Source organism: Thermobia domestica, chromosome 5 (genome assembly GCF_964235325.1).
Source record: "Thermobia domestica chromosome 5, izTheDome1.hap1.1, whole genome shotgun sequence".
Lineage (NCBI taxonomy): Eukaryota > Metazoa > Arthropoda > Insecta > Zygentoma > Lepismatidae > Thermobia > Thermobia domestica.
Genome location: NC_137458.1, coordinates 164,038,839 through 164,061,858, shown reverse-complemented (window position 1 = coordinate 164,061,858; position 23,020 = coordinate 164,038,839). Strand labels below are relative to the sequence as shown.

General features: G+C 33.1%; 1 protein-coding gene across 1 annotated transcript in view; it reads right to left on the bottom strand.

The window, feature by feature from the left end:
• The window catches only part of LOC145684719 (translocation protein SEC63 homolog), a 172,409-nt gene that overhangs the window by 60,611 nt on the left and 88,778 nt on the right, over positions 1-23,020 (bottom strand). The window contains exons 10-11 of the mRNA XM_081757093.1: positions 3,029-3,176; positions 1,869-2,011 (exon numbers count right to left, since the gene is read on the bottom strand). Of these exons, the coding sequence (XP_081613219.1) occupies positions 1,869-2,011; positions 3,029-3,176 (291 nt within the window). The remainder of the gene's footprint in view (positions 1-1,868; positions 2,012-3,028; positions 3,177-23,020) is intronic.

Sequence of the window (23,020 nt, the reverse complement as noted above, 5' to 3'; positions counted from 1 at the left end):
CAACCAACTAGGCTAGCTTTTAATTTATCACGGAACAGATTCACAAGGAACATGTACTTTTCTATGATTAGATTTTCTGTTGCAATTTGCATCTATAGAGATTTATAAATATTTATATCACGGTGTTTCTTTCTGATACATAGCGTAAATACTTTTAACAACAGTCTTATGACACTTCCCAACTTAAGAGTATATATATATATATATATATATATATAATGAAATTGTTCTTACAAAGTTAATAGGACATAATGACACAAGTGAAAGATGTAAATACAATATAATACATAGTTCAGTTCTCAGGCATTCCCAGCGGGAGCTCATGTGATTCGGATTCCACATTAATCAGTAGGTCCCGTCTCATAGAGCCTCGCTGCTGAAAGGAACGTTAAACTCAAAATCAACTGAACTCAGTTTTCACGCCTATACAAAATTTCCCGTATGACAAGAGATTCCTACCTACACTTGGCAATACTGACTGCAGAAAGACTGCAGACTGCACAACGTAATAAAGCGTATGAGGTTAGATTTACATTGAAGTTGCACCATCCGAGCGTACGTAATGTCACGCGGTATTATCATGGGGATCAAAGCTAGAATAAAACGAATTATAATCCCCTTCGCTAGCTGACTTCGTTCAGCTATATTTCCTAGTGTAAGTAAATCACTTTTTATCAATAAAGTTGTGTTTGCAAAGTGGACTAATACCAGGTGACATTACGTCCCGACCTGTTGGTGAAACTTCAATGTAAAATTAACTACACCCTAAGAAGGTGATAATAAAAGAAGCTCAAACGCATATGTATGAGAGGCTTTCCACAACTTCCTACGTACGACTAGCTTAGGTTCTTCCTTACCTCCACTCGTCACAGATATGTTGAGTTTTCAATTCTGTTTGCAATTCTGAAAATGTGTGGATCACAGTATAAAAATGAACGAACAGTATGTGCAACGAGCCTCTGTGCGTGGATTCATTAGAAGAAAAATCATATTTTTGAAAATTTATTCTACGTTCACTAAGTAATGAAAATAAATTCACTAAATTATTAAAAGTGTAAACATGCGAGTATACTAATAGACAGAAGCCGCTTCTGCATTACGATAGCTATATACAGTGCTTCTTTTTCTGGCAACAAGCAGTACTGACACTCTTATTCTGAACTTCTTTAGAAATTGCGATTTGTCTGGCTATTTTCTTCACTTTTCATATTCATGAAATGAATTTTTCAGCTTAAATATACTTGAAGACTGGAACAATAGTATAATATATGCATTTTGAAGATAACCTGCTAATTTCTCTCATTTTACATTTTGACGTTTGCCAAGTATATCATGTTTATGATGTGTTCCGCCACTTTTCCCTCGCAGAAGCAAAATAGTGCTTATACAGAAAATGATGCAAAGCCAAAACTTTAAAATTCCTTCTTACTTCAACAAAAAGTATTTCCTTAGCGCGTTAACACAGTAGATCTCTATATAAACTTCCAAGACTGGATTATATTCTCCATAATTACGAATTTCTTTACTTAAGACAGTTTAAATATTACGGTTATTTGATACATCTGAAGTTATTACACTTATTTTATTTACAAGAAATGAAATCAAACTGGAAATTAATGGAAGCTAAAATTCAAAACACAATAATATCAATGACATTTCTTTTTACATGAACGAATTTTGCTCTTTAGTGATTGAGATTAATTATATTTATTTGGATTACCAAAACTTAATTTAACCTGACATTTCTCAAATGCGTTTTAGAGTTGTACCCCAAACTATGTTATTACAGTAAGACTTAAGAAGTGTATTTTTGTTTTGCTCTGCATGTTGGACTCATAAACATGACAGAACGCACATTAACTACTTACCTTCTTTGTATCTTCATGTTCTTCCTTTTCTACTTCATTTCTGTTCAAAATGCCATCCATAGTCTTTCGAACAAGTTTGACTTCTAATTCACAAAATGGATCATCAAGCGAATAAGTCAGTGTTCTGTTTTTTGAACTTTCGCCTGATAAGGAAGAAAAAAGAATTAATTCCTTTGCATTACGTCAGCAGAAGAAATCCAATTAGCGCACTATTCGTGTTATAGTGCTACTTTATATTCTATAAAGACATATCATAAGAAAATAGATGTCTTACAATATAATAAAATGAAGTTATTTTAAGGTCCTTAACAGTTTTTTGTTTTGTTTTGTTATTCCAGGTGTGGACAGTGTAAAAACTTCATAAGAAAAAGCAACGATGTCGCAATCCAAAAGAGCTAAAGATTTGAGTGATTTCCATAGTAGTACAATGCAATTTCAGTGTAAGCCAAAGACAAAATTTCCCGAATCCTTCAGGTTCCATTATTTACCAGCAATCGGGTTATTACTCAGTTTAAAAGACATCAAAAGGAAAGTGTCAGTCCACGTTACTTGACACTTGTTTTTTGAGATTCACAAGTCATTGAATATATCAGTTCAACACTAACATGCATTTTATAGTAACAAAATTTGACAATTCGCATTAATTTCAAGTTTATTGAAGGTTCATATTTCTACTCCTCGTTCATAGACAATTTTGTTGGTTAATGGAATAGATATATGAACAATACCATAAATTCTGCCAATTTTTACAAAAATTCTCTTTATCCCATTTCGAGAAATCATTGTCAAAACATCCCACAATATCCCAATTTTTCGCACGCGTTGGCATCAATGCTATACACCTAATTGAAATTCAAATCGTTCCCACAATGCAACGAAAGTGGTATCGGCGACACTTCCGGCCAGAGTTGTAAATAATTGCATCGTCTGCTACTGGTAGGAGCTAATTGTATCATTCGCTAATTCTATCAAACTCAGACGCTCTGAATGATTTGATTCGTACTTATTTTCAGCAGTTCGTGCTACCCAACTGCTTTGAGTAGCAGCGCCACAATCTCCACTCACGTAATTAAGTTTCAGAAGGAAGAGCAACTGTAACCTCTTATACTATATCCTTACTCCATGGATTTTTTTTTTTTTTTTTTTTTTTACATAATTACCCTGAATACCCAGATTAATTTCCACATGTGGCATTCGGCGCAGAATCCTTATCACCTGTTCGTATTCATCGTCTGTCAAATCATCTAGAAGATGGCGTCTCTTTGACTCAGAGTACGAAGCGAATGTTGCAATATCTTTAATTCTTTGCTGAAATTAAATGAAAAACGAAGAATATCATTATAGGTCAGTGAATAAAGGATGATTTAGGGTCGAATAAGGAAAAAAATTATGGAAAGCTGGAACAAATTTTATTTTCTTTATATAAGTGTCCGCAACAACATACTAATTTTGCACCACTCTATCATCCCGGATTTGGCCGCCATCTTGGAAAAATGGCGCCAAAAATTAGTTTCTTTTTGCAAATATCTCGCATGGAAAGCATTTTAGAGCAAAATATGTTATTACAAAAAAAAAATAATCTACATTAAATTCTCTACAAGAAATGTTCTCTTCATTTTTTCTCTAGGATGTACCGTTTAGATGCTATAGGCGTGGTAAATTACGCATTTTTCTTTCAGCATCGCTTTATAGCAGAACCTTAACAAAAATTTTCTTATACTATTTTGTTTTAATGATTTTTCTTATATAAAATATAAATTAATATATTTTTCATTCATTGCAGGTGTGACTAAGGATAAGTAATCAGGTCTATTAGGTCATCTATGTTCAAGATGTCAGCTAAAAAATGTTTTACCTGTGAGAAACTTCTCGGTGGTGGTGTTACATGTATAGTAAAAGAACATTAGTAGACTGCAGTATTAAAGTGAAAGATGAAAACGACTGTCAACTTAAGGGACTGAGAAGTGTTACACTTCATGAAAAGAGTAGAAAAATTTACATAAAAACAAGAAGTAGCAAAGCGTTGCTATTACAACGTACTTCATCACCTACGCCGATATCCCTTAGGTCAGAAGTACTAAGATTTAATTTTCAAGAAGGCTATCTGTTTTGTAGACAATGTTAATCAGATGCATTTTTAAAGAGACAGGATAAAAAAAATTGTGAGTGAGCGTGAGAGTGTACATCGCGTCGAACCTTTGAAGTTAAAAATTCTATTATGGAAGCTAACAAGGAAGAGTGCCAATTTTCATTCAATGAAATTTTTCAAGATTATAATGATGCATTACCAACTGAAAAAAACAATGAGAACTAAACAGAAAGAAAATTACTCAGACGATATTATTATACCAACAAACAAAAACATGAAGTCCATAGTTTGCTTCCGTGATACAGGGCATAAAATTCTCACGGATGCATGGTATGATCGTCAAAAGCGTAAGTATAGGGACGAAAAGAAGTTGAGAATCATAATGACAGCCGGCCAAATAATTGCTGAAGATATCAGATCCCAGATTTATGAAACTGATGAATAACCATCAGCAGATAATCTTTGAATGACGTTGATTCATTCATTCCTGAAACCTTAAAATGCCTTATCCATACTATTATCTTGAAAAACAAGACAGGGAATAGCACAAAAAAAGGGGGGAGTATAACAATTTCTCAAGTGCAGCAGCTACACCAAAATAACTTTCAGCCTCATCGCAAGTAGGACTTGCACTGGATCTTAATCAAAAGTATAGTAGTAAGCATTTTCTTAATGTTCTCTCTTCGTTAGGACTGTGTGCACCATATTCTGAGGAAGCTCTCTTTCAAGTTTCGGCTCTTCTGCATCCTGCATTCTTTGTTTGTTCATATAAAAATATCTTCTGAGTAATTTTCTTTCAGTTTAGTTCTTATTGCTTTTTCAGTTGGCAGTGCATCATTATAATCTTGAAAAATTTCACTGAATGAAAATTGGCACTCTTCATTGTGAGCTTCAAGGTAGTTGAAAGCATAAGCCATGACATCTGAAACAATATTATCTTTCAGACGACCACGTTTCATTCCAGAAGAAATCTTGTAGAACTTTTTCATGCATGAGAAATGATATCTGGCTTCAGCAGCAACTAAATCATAAACATTGCCAATCCTAATACTAACTTCTTTGCCCCAGTCGTCATTTCTTCTGTCGGCTGCTTCCATAATAGAATCTTTAACTTGAATGGTTTCGACACGATGTACATTCTTACGTTCACTCACAAATTTTTTATCCCGTCCCTTTAAAAATTCATCTGATTAACATTGTCTACAAAACAGATAGCCTTCTTGAAAATTAAATCTTAGTACTTCTGACCTAAGGGATATCGGCGTAGGTGATGAAGTACGTTGTAATAGCAACGCTTTGCTACTTCTTGTTTTTATGTAAACTTTTCTACTCTTTTCATGAAGTGTAACACTTCTCAGTCCCTTAAGTTGACAGTCGTTTTCATCTTTCACTTTAATACTGCAGTCTACTAATGTTCTTTTACTATACATGTAACACCACCACCGAGAAGTTTCTCACAGGTAAAACATTTTTTAGCTGACATCTTGAACATAGATGACCTAATAGACCTAATTACTTATCCTTAGTCACACCTGCAATGAATGAAAAATATATTAATTTATATTTTATATAAGAAAAATCATTAAAACAAAATAGTATAAGAAAATTTTTGTTAAGGTTCTGCTATAAAGCGACGCTAAAAGAAAAATGCGTAATTTGCCACGCCTATAGCATCTAAACGGTGCATCCTAGAGAAAAAATGAAGAGAACATTTCTTGTAGAGAATTTAATGTAGATTATTTTTGTAATAACATGTTTTGCTCTAAAATGCTTTCCGTGCAAGATATTTACAAAAAACTAATTTTTGGCGCCATTTTTCCAAGATGGCGGCCAAATCCGGGATGGTAGAGTGGTGCAAAATTAGTATGTTGTTGCGGACACTTATATAAAGAAAATAAAATTTGTTCCAGCTTTCCATTTTTTTTCCTTATTCGATCCTTCATTGACTGGCCTATTAAAAACTTTCAAAAATTTGCGAACAAACCAATATCATTGAATAATATAATTATATATATGAAGTATTGTCTATTGTTTATAGCACTAAAATCACTTTCATCAGAAGATATTCGTCGACAACGTCGTTTCAGTAACTCGGTTATTGAAATTTACTTTTTATTTGAAACAGCTTATCTTACATATAAAAATGAATGTTTTGATGTGTACAAGGTATACAAACCCATACCTTGACTTATCATACTTCAAACTGATTTCATGGAAGAAACCATAGTTCGGAAGAGACGATAGACTATATAGGGCTTTTTGTTTCGTATCCAAAGGAGGTGGAAGAGAGCTCAAAGGGAACAGATGCTTTAAGATTTATGTAAAAATGGTATCATACTTAACGTTACGTCTAATACGAGTATATAAATTATGTTTAACACTTAGTTACATAGTTATGAAAACAACATTTTTAAAAAAAATCATTACTGAATCGTTAAAGGTTACACAATTTCCCATCTTATCAGGTGCAGTGCAGACATGTTATTAGGTAACTGTTTAAAATTAAACTATACATCAATGATTTCTTGAGAATTAGATCATTTTCAACTCTCTTTAGGCATTTATATGACTTCTGAGAGTTAACTAATTCATTGTGGTTTGTTGTGAAACATTTTATACTATTTAAACAAGGTAGGTACAGTCTTTTAAAAAAGTTTAAACTGAATAGATTTACGTTGAGTGAACAAACGAACTGTATGAATATATTGTTCATATAAAAGTTTTATATGCTATACTATTTAGATTAAGCAAACAGAGGAGACTTACTCGTGATTGGAACTTTTTTTTTTTTTTTTTTTTTAAGGAAAAAGTGACTTTGGTACCCAATATCAACAAAGTAAATTCCCATGTTCAGCAGGTTTGCATATCCAGTCTCCTCAGTATGAAAACATTTACTTGCAGTCCAACACCAATTATTTGATGGATTCAACTTGTATTACATAATTTATTATGACGTGTGCGAAATTACATATAAGATCTGTAACTTCCAATTATTCAGCCATAAACTTAGTCGTGTTTGACTGTAAACAAAACCTAGCGTGGAGCAGAAAAGCGCTTTATAGAAACGTTAAAAGGAGGTTTTAAAGGACACAAAAATTATAGAGCTGTGTGAATGAATAGCCCATCAATGCAATTTTCTGTGTTCAAACTCGGTAGGAAATTTCTTTTTCCTCCCTTCTCCTGCACGACAATGCCAAACAATATGTGGCAAAGAGGGCCCAAGAGATCCAGCAATTCGACTGGCAGACACTGTGCGATCCACCATATTCACCGGATCTTGCGCCAACAGATTACCACCTGTTTCATTCCCTTGATAACCACTTCCGTGGGAGATCCTTCGCAAATGAGGGAGACCTGCGGAACGCAGTCACGAATATCTTTGCATCCACGACTGCCGAGTTTTATCACCAGGGCATTGGGCAGCTGCAGGAACGTTGGCAAGAGGTGTTGGACGCTGATGGGGATTAATTCCACCTGAAGGTACATACCGTCCGCTATATTGTCCTTTGTTTGTCACTGTTCTAGAACGACAAGAATTTTTTGATTACCTTATAATATAGATAACTCCTATTGTCTAGGAATCTCTTAAGGTTAGAGACATAAAATTTGGAACTTGGACTTCCCATTTAAAATACTTAGAAAAAACTTTCAGCCTTTTTTTTTAATATTCGATTTACAAAGGAAGAAAGGTGGAAAGGGATGAAGTTTACAAAGTACTTATATGAAAAAGAATAGAAGCATCACACTCAACATCATCCAAGCCATACTACTACAATTAGAAACAAGAAATTTGGACAGAATACGCCTTTTGTCACTAAAAGCAAGGAATAACAAAGAATTATTGAAAATACGTATCCTTGTAGAGCTTTTGATTTTTGCCAATAATAGTGTATCTTATGAACTCCTAAAGTCAGAGAGCTCAAACTTGGCGTATAAACTCTTCATTAAAAATAAGGGAATAGTTACTGCATTTCGGCGTTTTTCTTTCTACAATACTCACACTTCTCTGTTTAATCAAAAAGTGCCAGATGTGAGGATTCACTTAAGTTGGAGATGTAAAATTCGGTGTATGAGATCTTAAATAAAAATAATGGATAATGTGCCTTAGAATCTTCGAAATTTCGCACTTAAAGAGGAGAAAAGGGTTCATATTCTAAGGATCCCCACCTTCAGCGCAAGCACGTGTTACCACGTGCTACTATTTACAAACATTGTAAGAAGACGAGAAACTATAACCAGGAAGACACGAAACCAAGACGATGGAGCCAGAGGAAGAACGAGCTACCAGGAGACCATCCATAAAATCGAAGCCTGAAGAGGAACCAGCTATCAGTTTGACCGTTGATCAAATAACTTACACTCGCTCCTGAGGTCGCTTCGGACTAGGGATTATAACCACAACTAAACCTCGCGAAGCTGCTTTGGGCTGAGAAGGTTTTGCTGCAAGTTCGTCTAAGACCTGCAGATGCTCTGGAGGCTGCTTTGAGCAAAACTTTTTCTCCTCCATCTTGGTCACTTTAAGGGAAGACATTATTAGATTGTTCTTTGTAAAATGCAAAGATAGCTGTATTTAGATTTTATAATAAAATTGGTGAAAGGGAAACCATCCGGACCGTTATTGACTCTACCTCACAGATATTACAATATTTATAATATCCAAATTTCCCTTTCTTTGTTCTGAAATTGCCGAATGCGAGGATTCGCTTAGGTTTAAGTTGTGAAATTCGGTATATAAACTTTTAAGTAAAAAATAAGATAATATTTTTTCAGCGTCTGCATAAATTCCACTACTAAAAAGGAAAAAGAGGACAATTCCTATAATGTTCAATTTGCCCTTTATTTTCCCACAAAGTGCCTAATGTGGCAACTAGCTTAAGTTGGAAATGTCAGATTCGGTATACCTAGGATAAACTCTTAAATTAAAAAAAAAGGAACATATTTCAACGTTTTCGACAAATTCCGCTCCAAAGGGTAAAAAGAGGGAGCATCATTTCTATAATGTCCAAATTTTCTTTTCTTTATTGAGAAATTGCCCTACAACAATTCGTTTAAGTTGAAGTTGTAAAATTCAGTATATAAACTAGATAACACTTTTTCAGCGTCTGCAAAAATTCCGCATATAAAGGAAGAAAGGGAAAAGTAACTTTTTGAAATACGTATGGTAAGGAAGGTAAAGGGAATTCAAATGTTTTGCCCGAAGTTAAAGACAAGAAATTCGGTAATAAACTCCTCATTGAAAAGTAAGCAGCGTTATTGAAAATTCCCGTTTCAAGGGACGAATATAGAGAACATTTTCTATTTTTTTCTCTCCATTGAAAGGGACGTTGTCTGTTATTTGTGATTGAATCACGGAAAAATGGACTGTACAACTCCAAAACTAATTTCTTTTATTAGCAAACTGCTATTGTCATTTCAATGATAATTTCCGTATTACTTCACCCAGTTCTGTTACAAATTTCAATGAGCTACGGTCCCCTTTCAGTCTAGTTACGTATTTATTCATAATAAAATATACTGAGTTCAGTGTTAGTTATTTGGAGTTGTGAGAAAAACAAACATACAATTTGTACCGCAAACTTACATGGAAATTTTAAGTTTGGATGGTATGCTTAATATATTTAAAATTTTGAAGTATTTTTCTTTTACATTGACTTACTTTAAATTGATTTTTGAGATTTTCAAATTTCATCCTATTTTTCACTGAAAAGTATACTTGTGCTTCCTCGATTTTTTTAAAACCTGGCATCCTGAAAACTTTGAAGTGAATCTTGGAACATACTTAATACCTATCTCGAGCTAGGTTTTAATTATTATTTATCATTTTGATTATAAGATGTGTCTACCCTAAGGATGTATGAGTTTCAGAATTAATGCGCAAAATAGAATATCTCACAAGTCCTTCAAGTCAAGCAGATGAACCTCTTTATATAAACTCCTCAGCAAAAATAAATGGATATGAGAGCCACCATTTTCCAAAATTTCAGTTTTAACAAGGAAAAAGGAAAGTTTCTATATCTTGCACCACATGGAAATTGACGTATTTTGCTGTTTGTGAACGTATCATAGAAAGTGGCTTAGCTGTTTGAAATACATTTTGGAGCATAGTTAATACCTACCACAAAGGTTCTCTTTTGTCACAATGATTAATGAGTGTATCCCAAGGGGATAGTGTCGTTCAAAATTTATCCCAAAAATAGGGTATCTTTTGACTGTATATAATTACAGTTTACAGGCATGTATCATAAGTGGATTTCAAACATTTTCCATAAACCTGTTCTGCCCATGCGAAGATCAAGTATTTCAACTAGTTAATTTACATATTTGATATATTAAATTACAAGTGTTAAATTGATATTTTTGAAGCAATGGAATTAGTAGGTAGGAATCTGAATTCAAATTTCCATTCACAGCTTCGGAGTTAATCGTTCAATCCCGAACATAAAGAGTATCTTCTGGTATCAATCAAACCGTATATTTGTTACGTACAAGGTCATTAAATTAAACTTCAAAGATGATTTGTTTACGTATACTACCCAATTGCTACAGATTTTATCTCCATTCTCTATTAACATTCATTATTAAAACTACAGTTCAATCAATCATAATGATAACAATTTTCTCGGAATAAAGAATAGATTATAAAAGAAAATCAAATTCTTCAGATACTACAACGGTTGCATGCAAAATGTAGAGCTGACAATAAGTTTCGTATAAATAACAACACAAACTCTTTAGAAAATGCGTAAATTCCCCTAAGTAAATATATTTTTAAAAAGTCTGGTATTTTGTTTATTTTAAGAAGTAAACAGAATTTAAACGTTTTCATGTCAGAAAAAAAAAATTCCAAGGCATTTGTTGTTCATGGAATTTTTCAGAAAATTTCCTTTATAACACTTTTGTTACCAAGTAACTTTCACTTTTGTTCATATTGTGATTATTGCTTAATAATTCAATAATTTATTTGCTTTAATGAGCATTTAGGATTATACTATATATGTGTATGATTTGACAAATAATGCAGAAGGCAGGTGCTGAAACATAGTGTCTTTAATAGAGGGCCATGCTAATAAGCAACAAAATTTTACTAGCCCAAGAAAACAAGCTACTAGAACACATCCCACAATAAAAATTATTTACTTGCCTTCGGTATGATATTAAATATTCGCGCGCAACGATGAACCACTCGCCCCGGGCGAGGAGGCGAGTGGTTATTTGTATCCCTGCTTTAATATAATCTCGATTACTAATAGTAGATTAGGATGAGATCCTCGTCAACAATAGCCCAGAAGATGGTCTAATTCAACTTGTACTTGACGAATTTCTTGTCTGTGGGGCCATGTGCGGTCGGACAGGTTATTAGGAGGGGAAAGATTTATTACCTGACCGTTAGGTTGTCAGACGAGTTCCTGGAAAAGTTGACCGTTAGGAGGGATGGTTATAGTTTCTAGAAAAGTTTGAATGACCTGTATCAAATGATTTCTTTATAGGGATCTTCGTATTATTATTATTTTAATTGGATCATATCTTCCTTAATATTTCGTAATACTTTTTATGGATCGCTTCGATATGAAGATTAATACAGCTACGCTGTGAACTTATTAAAATATAAAATTAATCTCGCACCCAGATTATTTATCGGAGTGATTTTTAATATATTTAATTACATAATATTATTTTATTTTATTCGATTGTATGTTTTTAATTAGTTCGTTTTCATTAAAGAAAACTCGGGATATGTGTTAGATCGAATGTTATACATACTCAAGTGAAACTTTGTTTTGAAATACTAAGAGATGAGAGGGAATAAACTTTATTCATGCGGGACAAATTGTGGATTCTACGTCTGAAAGACGTCGTGTACGAAGTACGTATACAGAGCGTGGTTCTCCTACGTCTTTCGCTGGTCAACTTAAGACATGAACTTAAATATTCGCGCGCTTTTTGGAAACGGGTTGGGCGGGAATGAAAGATGGTGTTGTCGGGTAATGACCTTACAGGTACATGTTAAAACATGAAGACAAATACAAAAGATAACTGACGCCGCGTCGGATAAACATCACAGAATGCCGACAGAGTAATAAAAACACGCTCGGTGCCGCGGTAGGTGAACACAAGACATTGTCGGCGGAGAATACAAAGAAGATCGGGATTGCGGTAGGTGGACATGTTGAAACATGTCCCTATGCTAATTGGCAATAGAAAAGAATTTTGGGACCACGAATGGTGAACATGTGATTACCTTGCGGGTATGAAAATATTTTAAATACGGACTATAGCGGGAAACATATATATAGATACATCATGCATCCCTTTGAGAAAAAAGAATCCTGCGAACTTAACAGTGAAGCAATATATGATGCTGAAGCAGAAATATACGAATCATCGTCAGATGAAGAATGTGATTTTGATGCAATAGAATCACCGGTGCTAACAGTTTCACCAAACCCTACATCATCTCCAATTGTATTATCAAGAACATCGCGATTTTGGGGTTTAGATTGTTGTAATAGTCAAACGGTGGACTGTGAATGTATAAAGAAGACTATTGAAAAATGGGATTTCAACGAGACATTAATATGCGACGGATGTAGAGAAGGACCCTATCATGATTTTGCTCGTGATTGTATGAACGTGCACCCAAAGTCATTCAAAACCCGTGCCTGGAGTACTACAGCAAGTTCTAGTGTTGAAGATGTATTTTACCTGTATGCAAACACGCATATTACTGGAATATTAAGAAGAGAAAAATTCTATGAAACGTATGCAGAATTATTAAGTGATACAGACTATCTTCCGGAATTACTGGACATTTTCATAAGAAAAGAGATCGGAAATCGGACATTCCAGATTGAAAAAATGTATTCGAATAGCGCTAGTGTTTCATGCGTGTTATGTAGTGGTGAAAACATTAATGTGAATTGTGTAATTAAAAAAATAAAAGTATACTTACGTAACAATAATCCAATTAAATACATGGAATCCAAGTAAAATCTTCCTCATGATTGTACTCATCTTCATAATACTGGAACATTTGCAGGAAAGTACTTCTCTCTGGATAAAACTTTTAGTGAACTTTTTGAAGTGTTTGAATAAGAACATAGTGAAATCTCATTTATATGGTTTATGCGTAAAACTTGTGATCTCTTAAAAATACAGAATTTGTTGGACAGGTTATACCGTTTTTCATTCAGCACACAAATGAAATTTCACCATGCGTAAATCAGTATATTATCGACATTCAAGATTTTAAAATGTCTGGTAACGAATTTATTATTCGTGAGTTTTGTTTAACTGCTTGCAATGATACAATAAATTTCCATTGTTTGGTAAAATCACCAATAGATTATAATTTATTATCACTAGGTTGTCAAAAACAAAATGATTGGTTAACATTAAATTTACATGGTTTGAAATGGAATAGCAAAACTGGATATACTGTACCATGCATATGAAACCTTGTATATCAATTATGTGCAAAGAATTTAACCTTCTATTATAAAGGTTTAGATAAATCTCTTTGGATTAAGAGAATATTTGCATTAGATAATGTCATTGATTTAGAAACAAAACATTGCCCTTCATTAAGTGAATTATATGGAAATACATTTAATGAATATTGTACTTTTCACACAAATATTGTAAAGAAATCAAAATGTGCATATCGTAATGCACAATAGTTGAATTATTGGTGGAAATATGAAAGATTAACAGCATTAACTAATGCACTATCAAGATTGTAATTTCTTTCTTAGGAATTGTAAATAAAATGCAGTAATGAAAGCTTTTAAAAACGTATAAAAAGTTTAAAAAATGTATATATAATAAAAAATAAAATTGTAAAAATATAATTAAAAATTAAATATTGCTTTTTTAAAAATGTTTACACGTTTATAAATGATATCATTTTTAAATTTTTCTTGTTAAACATTTTTAAACACTTTTGAAATGATTGAGTGAGAATAATATGACAAAAAGAATAAAACAAAATATCCGCACAACACAGAATTATCATGTTGATATTGATGATTATTCGTAAAGTATATTTTAGTATTTTTGATAAAAAGTTTTTTATTTCTTTGGGAATGTCCATAGCAAGACTATCAAAGTAATAGCCATGTTTTTTCTTATCAATGTACAATGCAAGTCAATGCGATCTGGTCGTATCAGATGTATCGAGATTAATCACAAGTGCAGCAGGAGGTTCTACCGTTACAGGAAGTCTGTCAATAGTGTAAATTCCAGTAACACTTGCACCAGTCACTTTATCAGTTAGTAACAGTTTTAAAAATTCGTCACTATACATGATGAAGATTATTATTTTTAATCGTAGTAGGTATGTAACTATCACTGTTATTCACATGTAACACATAGTCATACACTTTCACATATTCACTATACAGTAATGCTTCATGAATACTGCACCTATATTGTCCGAAACAATGTTTATTATGTGCACACCGATTAACGTGAAAACAAAGCAGTATACTTTGGACAGTTCATTTCTTCTAAATTTGTAACACCTCTTTGAAGGATTTCTTGAAGAAAACACTTTCTAGTTATTCCGTATGTGTATATGGTTGTAGTATTTGAACAATATGTTTGAACTATTTCCTTAAGATGTGAATATTCTACGCCGCTTTCGTGCCAGGTAATGTCATACACATTCTCACTTAGATACTTGTTTGTAGTTATGATCGGCTCAGCTAACTTATTTAAAGGAAATGGTGGTTTAAAAATCAAATTTTGAAGAAAGGGAACGTCAGGATTTACAATGGCTAGCTCCCTTACAATAAATTCATCATCATTATCGTGATAGCTAGAAAAGTGTGCAACAACCCTCATCGTACTCAACTGAATAAATTAGAATGTGTTATCAGTATAAATATTTCTATTTTTGTCTACTTGCGCTAAGGAATCGAATTGTGCATACACAATGCATGTAACAGATTTAGTTAAAGTTTCTGAAAATGATACTTTTAAATTTATAGGAGAATCGCGTACTACATACCATGTATTGCCATTTAAGTTCCTTTTGGAGAAAGAATAAAAGCATACAGAGCATATCCATTTGGGTATTCATCAAGAGTAACAGTATGTGAATAATTTTGATAATATATACCAGTACCTGGAATCAAAATATGGTAATGTAGAAGGTATAAATCGTTATTAAAATCAGGGGTGAGGGGGTTGGGAGGAAATGATTTTGAGCCGACTTATAATTGCAGTTTGTTAACGTTAAAGTTTCGAAATTCATAGGGATTAAGATGTGATTCCCTATTGAAGGCTGTGTTGGAGGAAGAATCATAAGAATAATTTAATAATGTTTCAATGTATGCACAATAAGGATAAGATCCTGATAAAGAACTAATTAATCATTTAATGAAATATTAATTTGACTAAATAATGAATGTAAGGAATTATTTACTGGTACAATAGTATCATCTTGAGTTAAAGTTGTACCTGCAGCTTTTGTATTTTTTTTCAACGTACATAAAGATATAGATATGCAGGATGAATAAATTTCACTGTTTCTCCGGGAATAACAAACTCAATAGGTCATTCTGAGGTTAATGTAGAAATAAAACGATATTCAGCATTTGTAGTTGCTTCAATAGCTGTTTGTCATTGGTATAGAAAAGAAATCAAATTCATTGGTACAACATACAGAACTATTTGAATTTAGGAGCGCCATTATGAAAAGATGTCGTGTATATGTTTACGTCTTGCTGGTGATCCAAACTTTAAAATTGCAGGAGCGTTCCTCTTGCGTGACCGTCTCTTGCCGTTACCAGTTAGAAACTGTCTTTAAAGTATCACCAGCTTCCTTTACACGCTCGCAAACAGATTCTTTAAATGGAGGATTTTCTAATACATCACTCGCAACTTGTATACCAGTTTGTAATGCCTGACGTCCTACAGATTTTACACTTTGTTTAAGAAATGGTAAAGCAAAACTAAATAACCATTTAAAGAAACTACCTATCCCATGTCCCCATTGATTTACAGGTCCTGAAAAATATGGTGTTCCACGTTCACGCTGATAAGTATTACGTCTTGTTCTCATTTTTACTATTATTATTATTTAGCAGATGCAGGAGACCGTTTACGATATAGTGTTACGGCCAGTGTCCCAGAACGAAATGGCAAATTTCGCCCTGCATGATCTTTTAATAGTATTTCGATTTTCTTAAAACAAAATTTTGCAAGCGACATAATGAATATTTTCAAAGGTAATTCTTTGATCTTTGTCGTATTTAATGTCAGAGATTGTTGCTTTACGTAATAATGGTGCTTATGTATCACCTAAAAGTTTATATTTTATAATATCTGTATAAATAAAAATTTGATGTGGATATCTGATATCTACATATAGTTGTTTAAATTCACGAGATTCTTTAACAAGATCTGATTCTTTACAAAAATCTAATTGTAAAGCTAATGTAGGCGACAATGTAACTGATTCTACATGTTCATCACATTCAACATGTACAACATTTGAAAAACTTGAACTAAAAGTTGATATTGCGTTTTATTTTTCTAGTAAATGATAAGTGGATGAATAATATCCAACAATAATTTTACTTTTCATAGGAACTGCAATTTTTAAATTTCACCTTCGGTAACATTATAACATGTTAATGGAATATGTACTTCACTTAATGCTACATGCCAATCGGTTTCTGATAAACGAATATTATTTTTTAATTGATTAATAAAATGTGTTGAACTATTTGTAGGATATACACCTGCACATGCATTTGAAACTAATGTAATCTAAAAACTATCGTCAATAATTTCAGAAATCATTTTCGTTTAAAATGAAGTATTACGTTTGAAGTTCCAAAACAAACTGGTAATTTTAACCCGTGTTCATATTTACTTTTATCTTAAGTTTACTTCTATCGTATCAAAATATCTTTTGAACTTTAACATAATGTGGTGTGTGAAACAAAAGATTTTACATTACAGTCTTGTACATTATATACAATAAATTTGGACCAACTAATGGTCCTATATTTTGTTGTTGTTTCACAATATCGACGCACACATTAATTATATTGGGAATATTATAATCTAAATCACATGGAAATTTTCCCCGTGTTAATATTAAATCAACATTTTTAACTTTTGTGTATACAACATTTTTAATATCAAGTGTATTTTCATTAATAAAAATATGTTGTAATCCAAGTGTAATAGCAATCATACATTGATCTTCTAATTTTAAAGAACGTTTAATAACAATTTGGTTTTTACTTTGTAAATGTAACATACGAACATTTTCAGGAATCGATTGTAGAATAGATTCAATTGATGAATAATATTCCGGTGTTATTGGAACATAATGATGTTCAACTTCATCATCGATAACACTAGTAATTATAATTTCTTCATTTTCACCAAAATTATAAAAACTCCATGGAATATTAATTTATGTTAATGCATCACTTATTCGCCATTACTTAAATCAATATGTTGTGCTAATTTAACTCGAAATGATGATGTAGCATTATCAAAAAGATTGCTACTTGCGTTTGAAGGAAAAGTAACGTAAAAGTTGTGTGTAAAGTTCGAATTCATTTTGCAGACTGAACAGAATCTGATCTAATCCAGGAATTCATACTTGATGGATATCCCAACCATTTTACATACATCCACAAATTTTTACTTTTCAATACTTTTTCAATTAGATAAGTTTTCTTTGAATTTATAATTACTTTTTGTATTTCTTATGCATAAAATAATCCTTTAATTTCTTCACCATTCCAATCTTTTAATTTATAAGTGACCTGATCTGATTTAATACATTTATCAACAATAAATATTTATTATGACTATTTAGGTAAATATCCTTTTCTAATACATGTTTATACTTACTAACACGAACATAATCACCCGGACTAAATTTATAAGTTATATTCTTTTTATTCATTTTCTTTCCGTATAATGTTTTCCACATTTGTTCCACATTGCAATCATTTACTTGTACAGGTGCCATTTTAATATTTGAATGATATGAATAATTATAATTATTTGCAATTTGATCTAATACATTAATATAACGACAAGTTTTCTTTGCAGTAAAATAACGACACAATCTTTATTTTGATGTGCGTATAAAACGTTCTACTAACGCGCATTAATTTCGGTATGGACACTATAATGCTTAATTTCATATTCTTTAAACAATTGTTTTAAATGGCGATTTTAAAAATCACCACCTAAATCTGTTTATACGTTAAACACGGGCAACTTGAAATTTTTAAAATTTTTGTTATTGCTTTTATCAATCCAGGACCTTACTTTTTTTCACGGAACACAATATGCATAACGTGAAAAATATCAATACAACATAATATATATATTTAAAATTATTATTATACTTTGCAATATTTTGCATATCTGCTAAATTCATTAGTAATGTTTCATTTGGCGCACTAACATATATTTTATACGTTCGAAAAATTTATGAGCTGGTGCATGCAATATATATGCATCTTGAGATGCTAACCATTTCTTAATTTTCTTTTTAGATAACATTGTTTTGCGTTGTAATGTTCGTATACCTGACAAAGGATCGGGATTTGAATAATCGTAATATATTTTTGATAATTTTGTCATTTTTATACTATATTTCCAATGTTTCAATAAATTATCTACTACTGCTGGACTAAGTGATTTTCTTACATTACGAATACGTTGTCTACTACTACCATTCACTTTTGATGCTGGTGTGGTAATAGGTGTACTAATAAATTCTTTAGGAACATTAAGATCTTCTAATAAATTTTTAAATTCATGAATACTTTAGAATTTCTTGTTTCCTTGTACGAACAACATCATTTACTAAATCTATAATATTTGAACTTGGTATCGCTTTTAAATGAATACGTACTATACCACACTTATCCCAGTGAATTTTATCAGAACTTGTCAACTGTTTTAATAATAGATGTGTTTTCCTACGAAGTGTTTTCGGTACTGATTGTAAAATGTCTGATACAAATGGAAAAATTGAAGTATTGTTATCATGTTTGAAAGTTCATGAGGATTTTTCTTCTTCTTCTTCTTCTTCTTCTTGAATAACAGGTAAAGTAATAGGTTTATGTGAAGATGAAGTATACTGTAAATAACGATACAAAGCTTGTTGATATAATTTCCACTTTTGTTGTACACTAAGATCATGACGTTTTAAAATGTTATTCATTTCTTCGTTTAAACGTGACTGGTGTGAATCTATGGATTTAAGATGGGATTGAATTTCACGTATAGCATTTTCAGGAACTAAAATCATTTTACGTAATTCTGACATATTTAACAACTAAAAAAACTACTTTCTACTGCTGCAAGAAGTGATCCCAAGATTAACGATAGCAGCGAACCACATTTTTGTAGTAAAAACTCCTTCTTTTTTTCAAGGCAGTAAGCTTCTGAGATAGAGCACGTAAGATATTTTTATTTCTACGTAAACGTTGCTTCTGACGAGAATTTAAAGGGATGTATCCCTTTATTGTGTTTTTAGCTACTTGAGACATTGTTCCTATTAAATCCGCAGAAACGTTTCGTAAAATTTGTTTTCGTTTTGTGTTCTTGCATTTGCACAGAGAAGGGAGCGTGTTGTAGTGTTGTTTCACCTTCAACATTTTGATGCAGACTAAACAAGAATTTCTGTATGCGTGTTTTTTTACGTTAGCGTAAACATACATAATTACATTGGGAAAAATATTTGAATGTATTTGCAATGCATCGTTTGTTTTTGTGTCACGTCAAATAATAAATAAGTGTGCGACTCGCGTGTTACTTCTTCGAATACATTCACGATTTCTCTACTATACCGAGGCATAATTTGCCTTGTTAAATATTGTATTTGTAATTTATCACGTGAATTTTTAAATACTATAATATAATCTGCATTTAAATTAATATCACGTGCAAATTAGCAACATCACCATTAGTTTCTGACATTAAATCATCAAGTATTAATGATGAATTTTCTTTAATTTCAAATTTATTAATGTCAAGTATTCCCTCTTCGAAACGTATTTTTGCAATTGCAACTAATTTTGGTATTACTGTACCATAACACCACACAATATCATTAAGTTTTATACTAAATATTTGATCACGTTCATTAAGTAAACAATTTACAAAACAAGTTTTACCAGTGCTTGAAGGACCAGCGATTAAAATAGAGGGATATTGGAACTTTAACATCTTATAGTCAAATGAATGCATGCAATAGAGCATTTGCTTTATATATACACACACACTCACTGGGATATAAGAATATTAAAGCTTGAAATTACTACTTTAAATATTGAGTATGCTATGCACACGATGGAATAAATAAGATGGGTGTGAACGCCAAGCGAAATGGTTAAGAATAAATTAAAAATAAATGAGGAATAAGAAAAATTAAAATTTCACATTTCTCAATCGACGATTGTGCGGAGTTTGCCCAGCAAACAAAACGGTTTAAAAAGAAATGTGACATTCACACAAGTCACATTCACTCATTCGTTGGCCTATAACAGTAATGTACACTTGCACGTTTTCGTATAGGTTTATCATCAGTCACGTCAAGTTCGTCAATACGTTTTCGTTTTTGTTTACCTCACGGTGTGTCTTCTGTCTCTCTACAGCTAAAGATACGGAACCCTGGTCTACCCACGATGCTATTTGGATTTTCTATTACGGTGGACTCTAATTAACAGACACTAATTTATAGAAACTCTCGAATTTAATTTTCTGAGAGATCTGTCATTTGGTGTTATCCACTAATTTTGAATATATGCCGAACATTAGTTAGCCTCGTTGTTAGCCCTTGGGCGTTTGGTAGCCTCATTGCGTAATTTTTGGCGCCTAAACCGATAAATATTTTAAACTTTCAACCTTCTGGAACTTAATTTGTCAGATCACCCAAATGGTATCCGAGCGGTAACAAGGGTTCCTAATTTTTCTGTAGGTACTTGATACTGTCAGTGTCACAGTAGATTGCTCTCTCTGGTCCTACAGTCGCCAGTAGTTCGTAGATTGTAAGTCTAGCCCACGAAGTAATAAATGAGGCTAGTATTATATTGGAAAACTCTAACGGGACGTTATCAGTTTCAATGTCTCTGTACGTGAGAATGAGATGATCATCATCAATTGGGACCACACTTTGACTTTCGTTTCTTGCTGTGGTTAAATACTTAAGGAACGTGACCTTATCCCTAACGCTTACACTCTCTGACGTGTCTGTGCCTTGCCCCCACTTTCGATACAATGAATTGGGTTATAGTTTCGCACATTGCCTCAATCCCGGGTTCATCCTAATGTTGCCATAATTTAATCGTATGTCTTCGTGGGCATAATATTCTTCTATATATTTTTGTTGGTCTTCTTCAGTAGTACAGTAAGCAGGAAAACCAGAGCCTCCCTGCTTCATCTGAAGGAAGGAATTTACATAAGTCCCGAACAGCCTGCCTGAATTCCCCTCTTCAGGATCTAAGAGTTCAAATTTCCATATCTCATGTATATAGATTATTTTGTAACCTTTTTGAAGAGCAAGGTGTAACTCTGGAGTACAAAATGTTCCTGTCAGAGCACACTCACCATCACTATGGGTACAATCGTCAGTGTTTTCTTTTTTCATGCATGTGCGGCAAAGACCGAAGAGTAATCGACCTCCCGCAACGTATGGTTAGATTAGAAAATTTCATTTCACTACACCGTGAATACTTCCCACGTCTGGAAAGTCCGGGCGCGTGTGAATCTTAGGTGATTTAACCGGCATAGGTTTATGTATCAACACCCATAATGTTTAGACTTGTTACATCGGCATAGGCGATTCCCTCATCACTCGCACAAATGACGTAGGAACGAAAGACTTCCTTGCGACCACCATTGTAACAGTTCTTAGGTATAAGAAAATCAGGCAGATTAGTATAACGTTCTCCAATAAACTTTTGTACTTCCTTATCCGTCTTTACCTTATTGTCCCAAGAACATTCCTATATTTCGTATACGTTTACACCAATACTTTTCAGGTATCTACGGCGAATCACGGTTTGCTCATATCGTTTCTCCATCGTATTATACGAGTCTTGAGCGTCGTGCACAACGACGTCACGGTTAAAAGGGAACAAAGCCTACAGGCATGGACATAACACAAAAAAGTCGAAGGCAGCGTTGAGTCCTTCGTGCCATCCATCCACTTTGTACCTACCAATATACTTTTCCCCACCTCTCTTAGCATGCTGGATTTCTATCTCTAATTGGTCTTCCATATACATAAGACATTGCATATCTTTAGTACTATAGCTGGTCTTATGTTCAAAATCCAACGCGGGAAATACAGGAATAGTGTTCTCCGGTAAGTGCAAGGTACGATATGTCCGCATCCCAAGACTTGCAATGGTGGATGAAGTGATGAAACATTGCAAACCCTCAGTTTTCTCTTCGATGATATAGCTATATTTAATGACCGCTTCGGTAAGAATTCTAAAGTCATTTTCTCAATAAGCCAGCATAACCTTCTGCAGGTTAAACTCCTCGCCACTTACAGCACGTTCTTGGTGCCAGGCTTCCAGTTGTTTTTTTTCTCTTCCGTGCTTCGCGTCTCCTGGTCATAGTACTCAAGCGGAGGATAGGAACCGACATAATATTGATTCTCTTCTGTATTAAACAAATATGGGAAATCTCCCTTCTTTAAATTTTGACTAAGGCCTAACGTTTTCGGTAATTTAGATAATTTAACGCCAAGGGAAAGGAAAAATCACAGAAGAAGACACGATTACTTATGTTAATATTAAAAATCTTCTGACCCTGGAAAAGAACACTAGGAACAATGTGCTGGTCTTCTATTAGAGTTCTAAGGCAGAAGAGGCCATCGTAGCGACTACTATTATGGGCGATAGCTACTGTTCTGAAAGACCGGACGCTCTACTAACACGTGGTTAATAAAGACCCCCATTGTCTTAAAAGAAAACGAACGATTTCCAACATTGTCACCGCACGTTTTGCAAGGCTCATCAATGCCTCTCCTTATACAGGTGTGACAAACATGGTGATAAGAGACCAC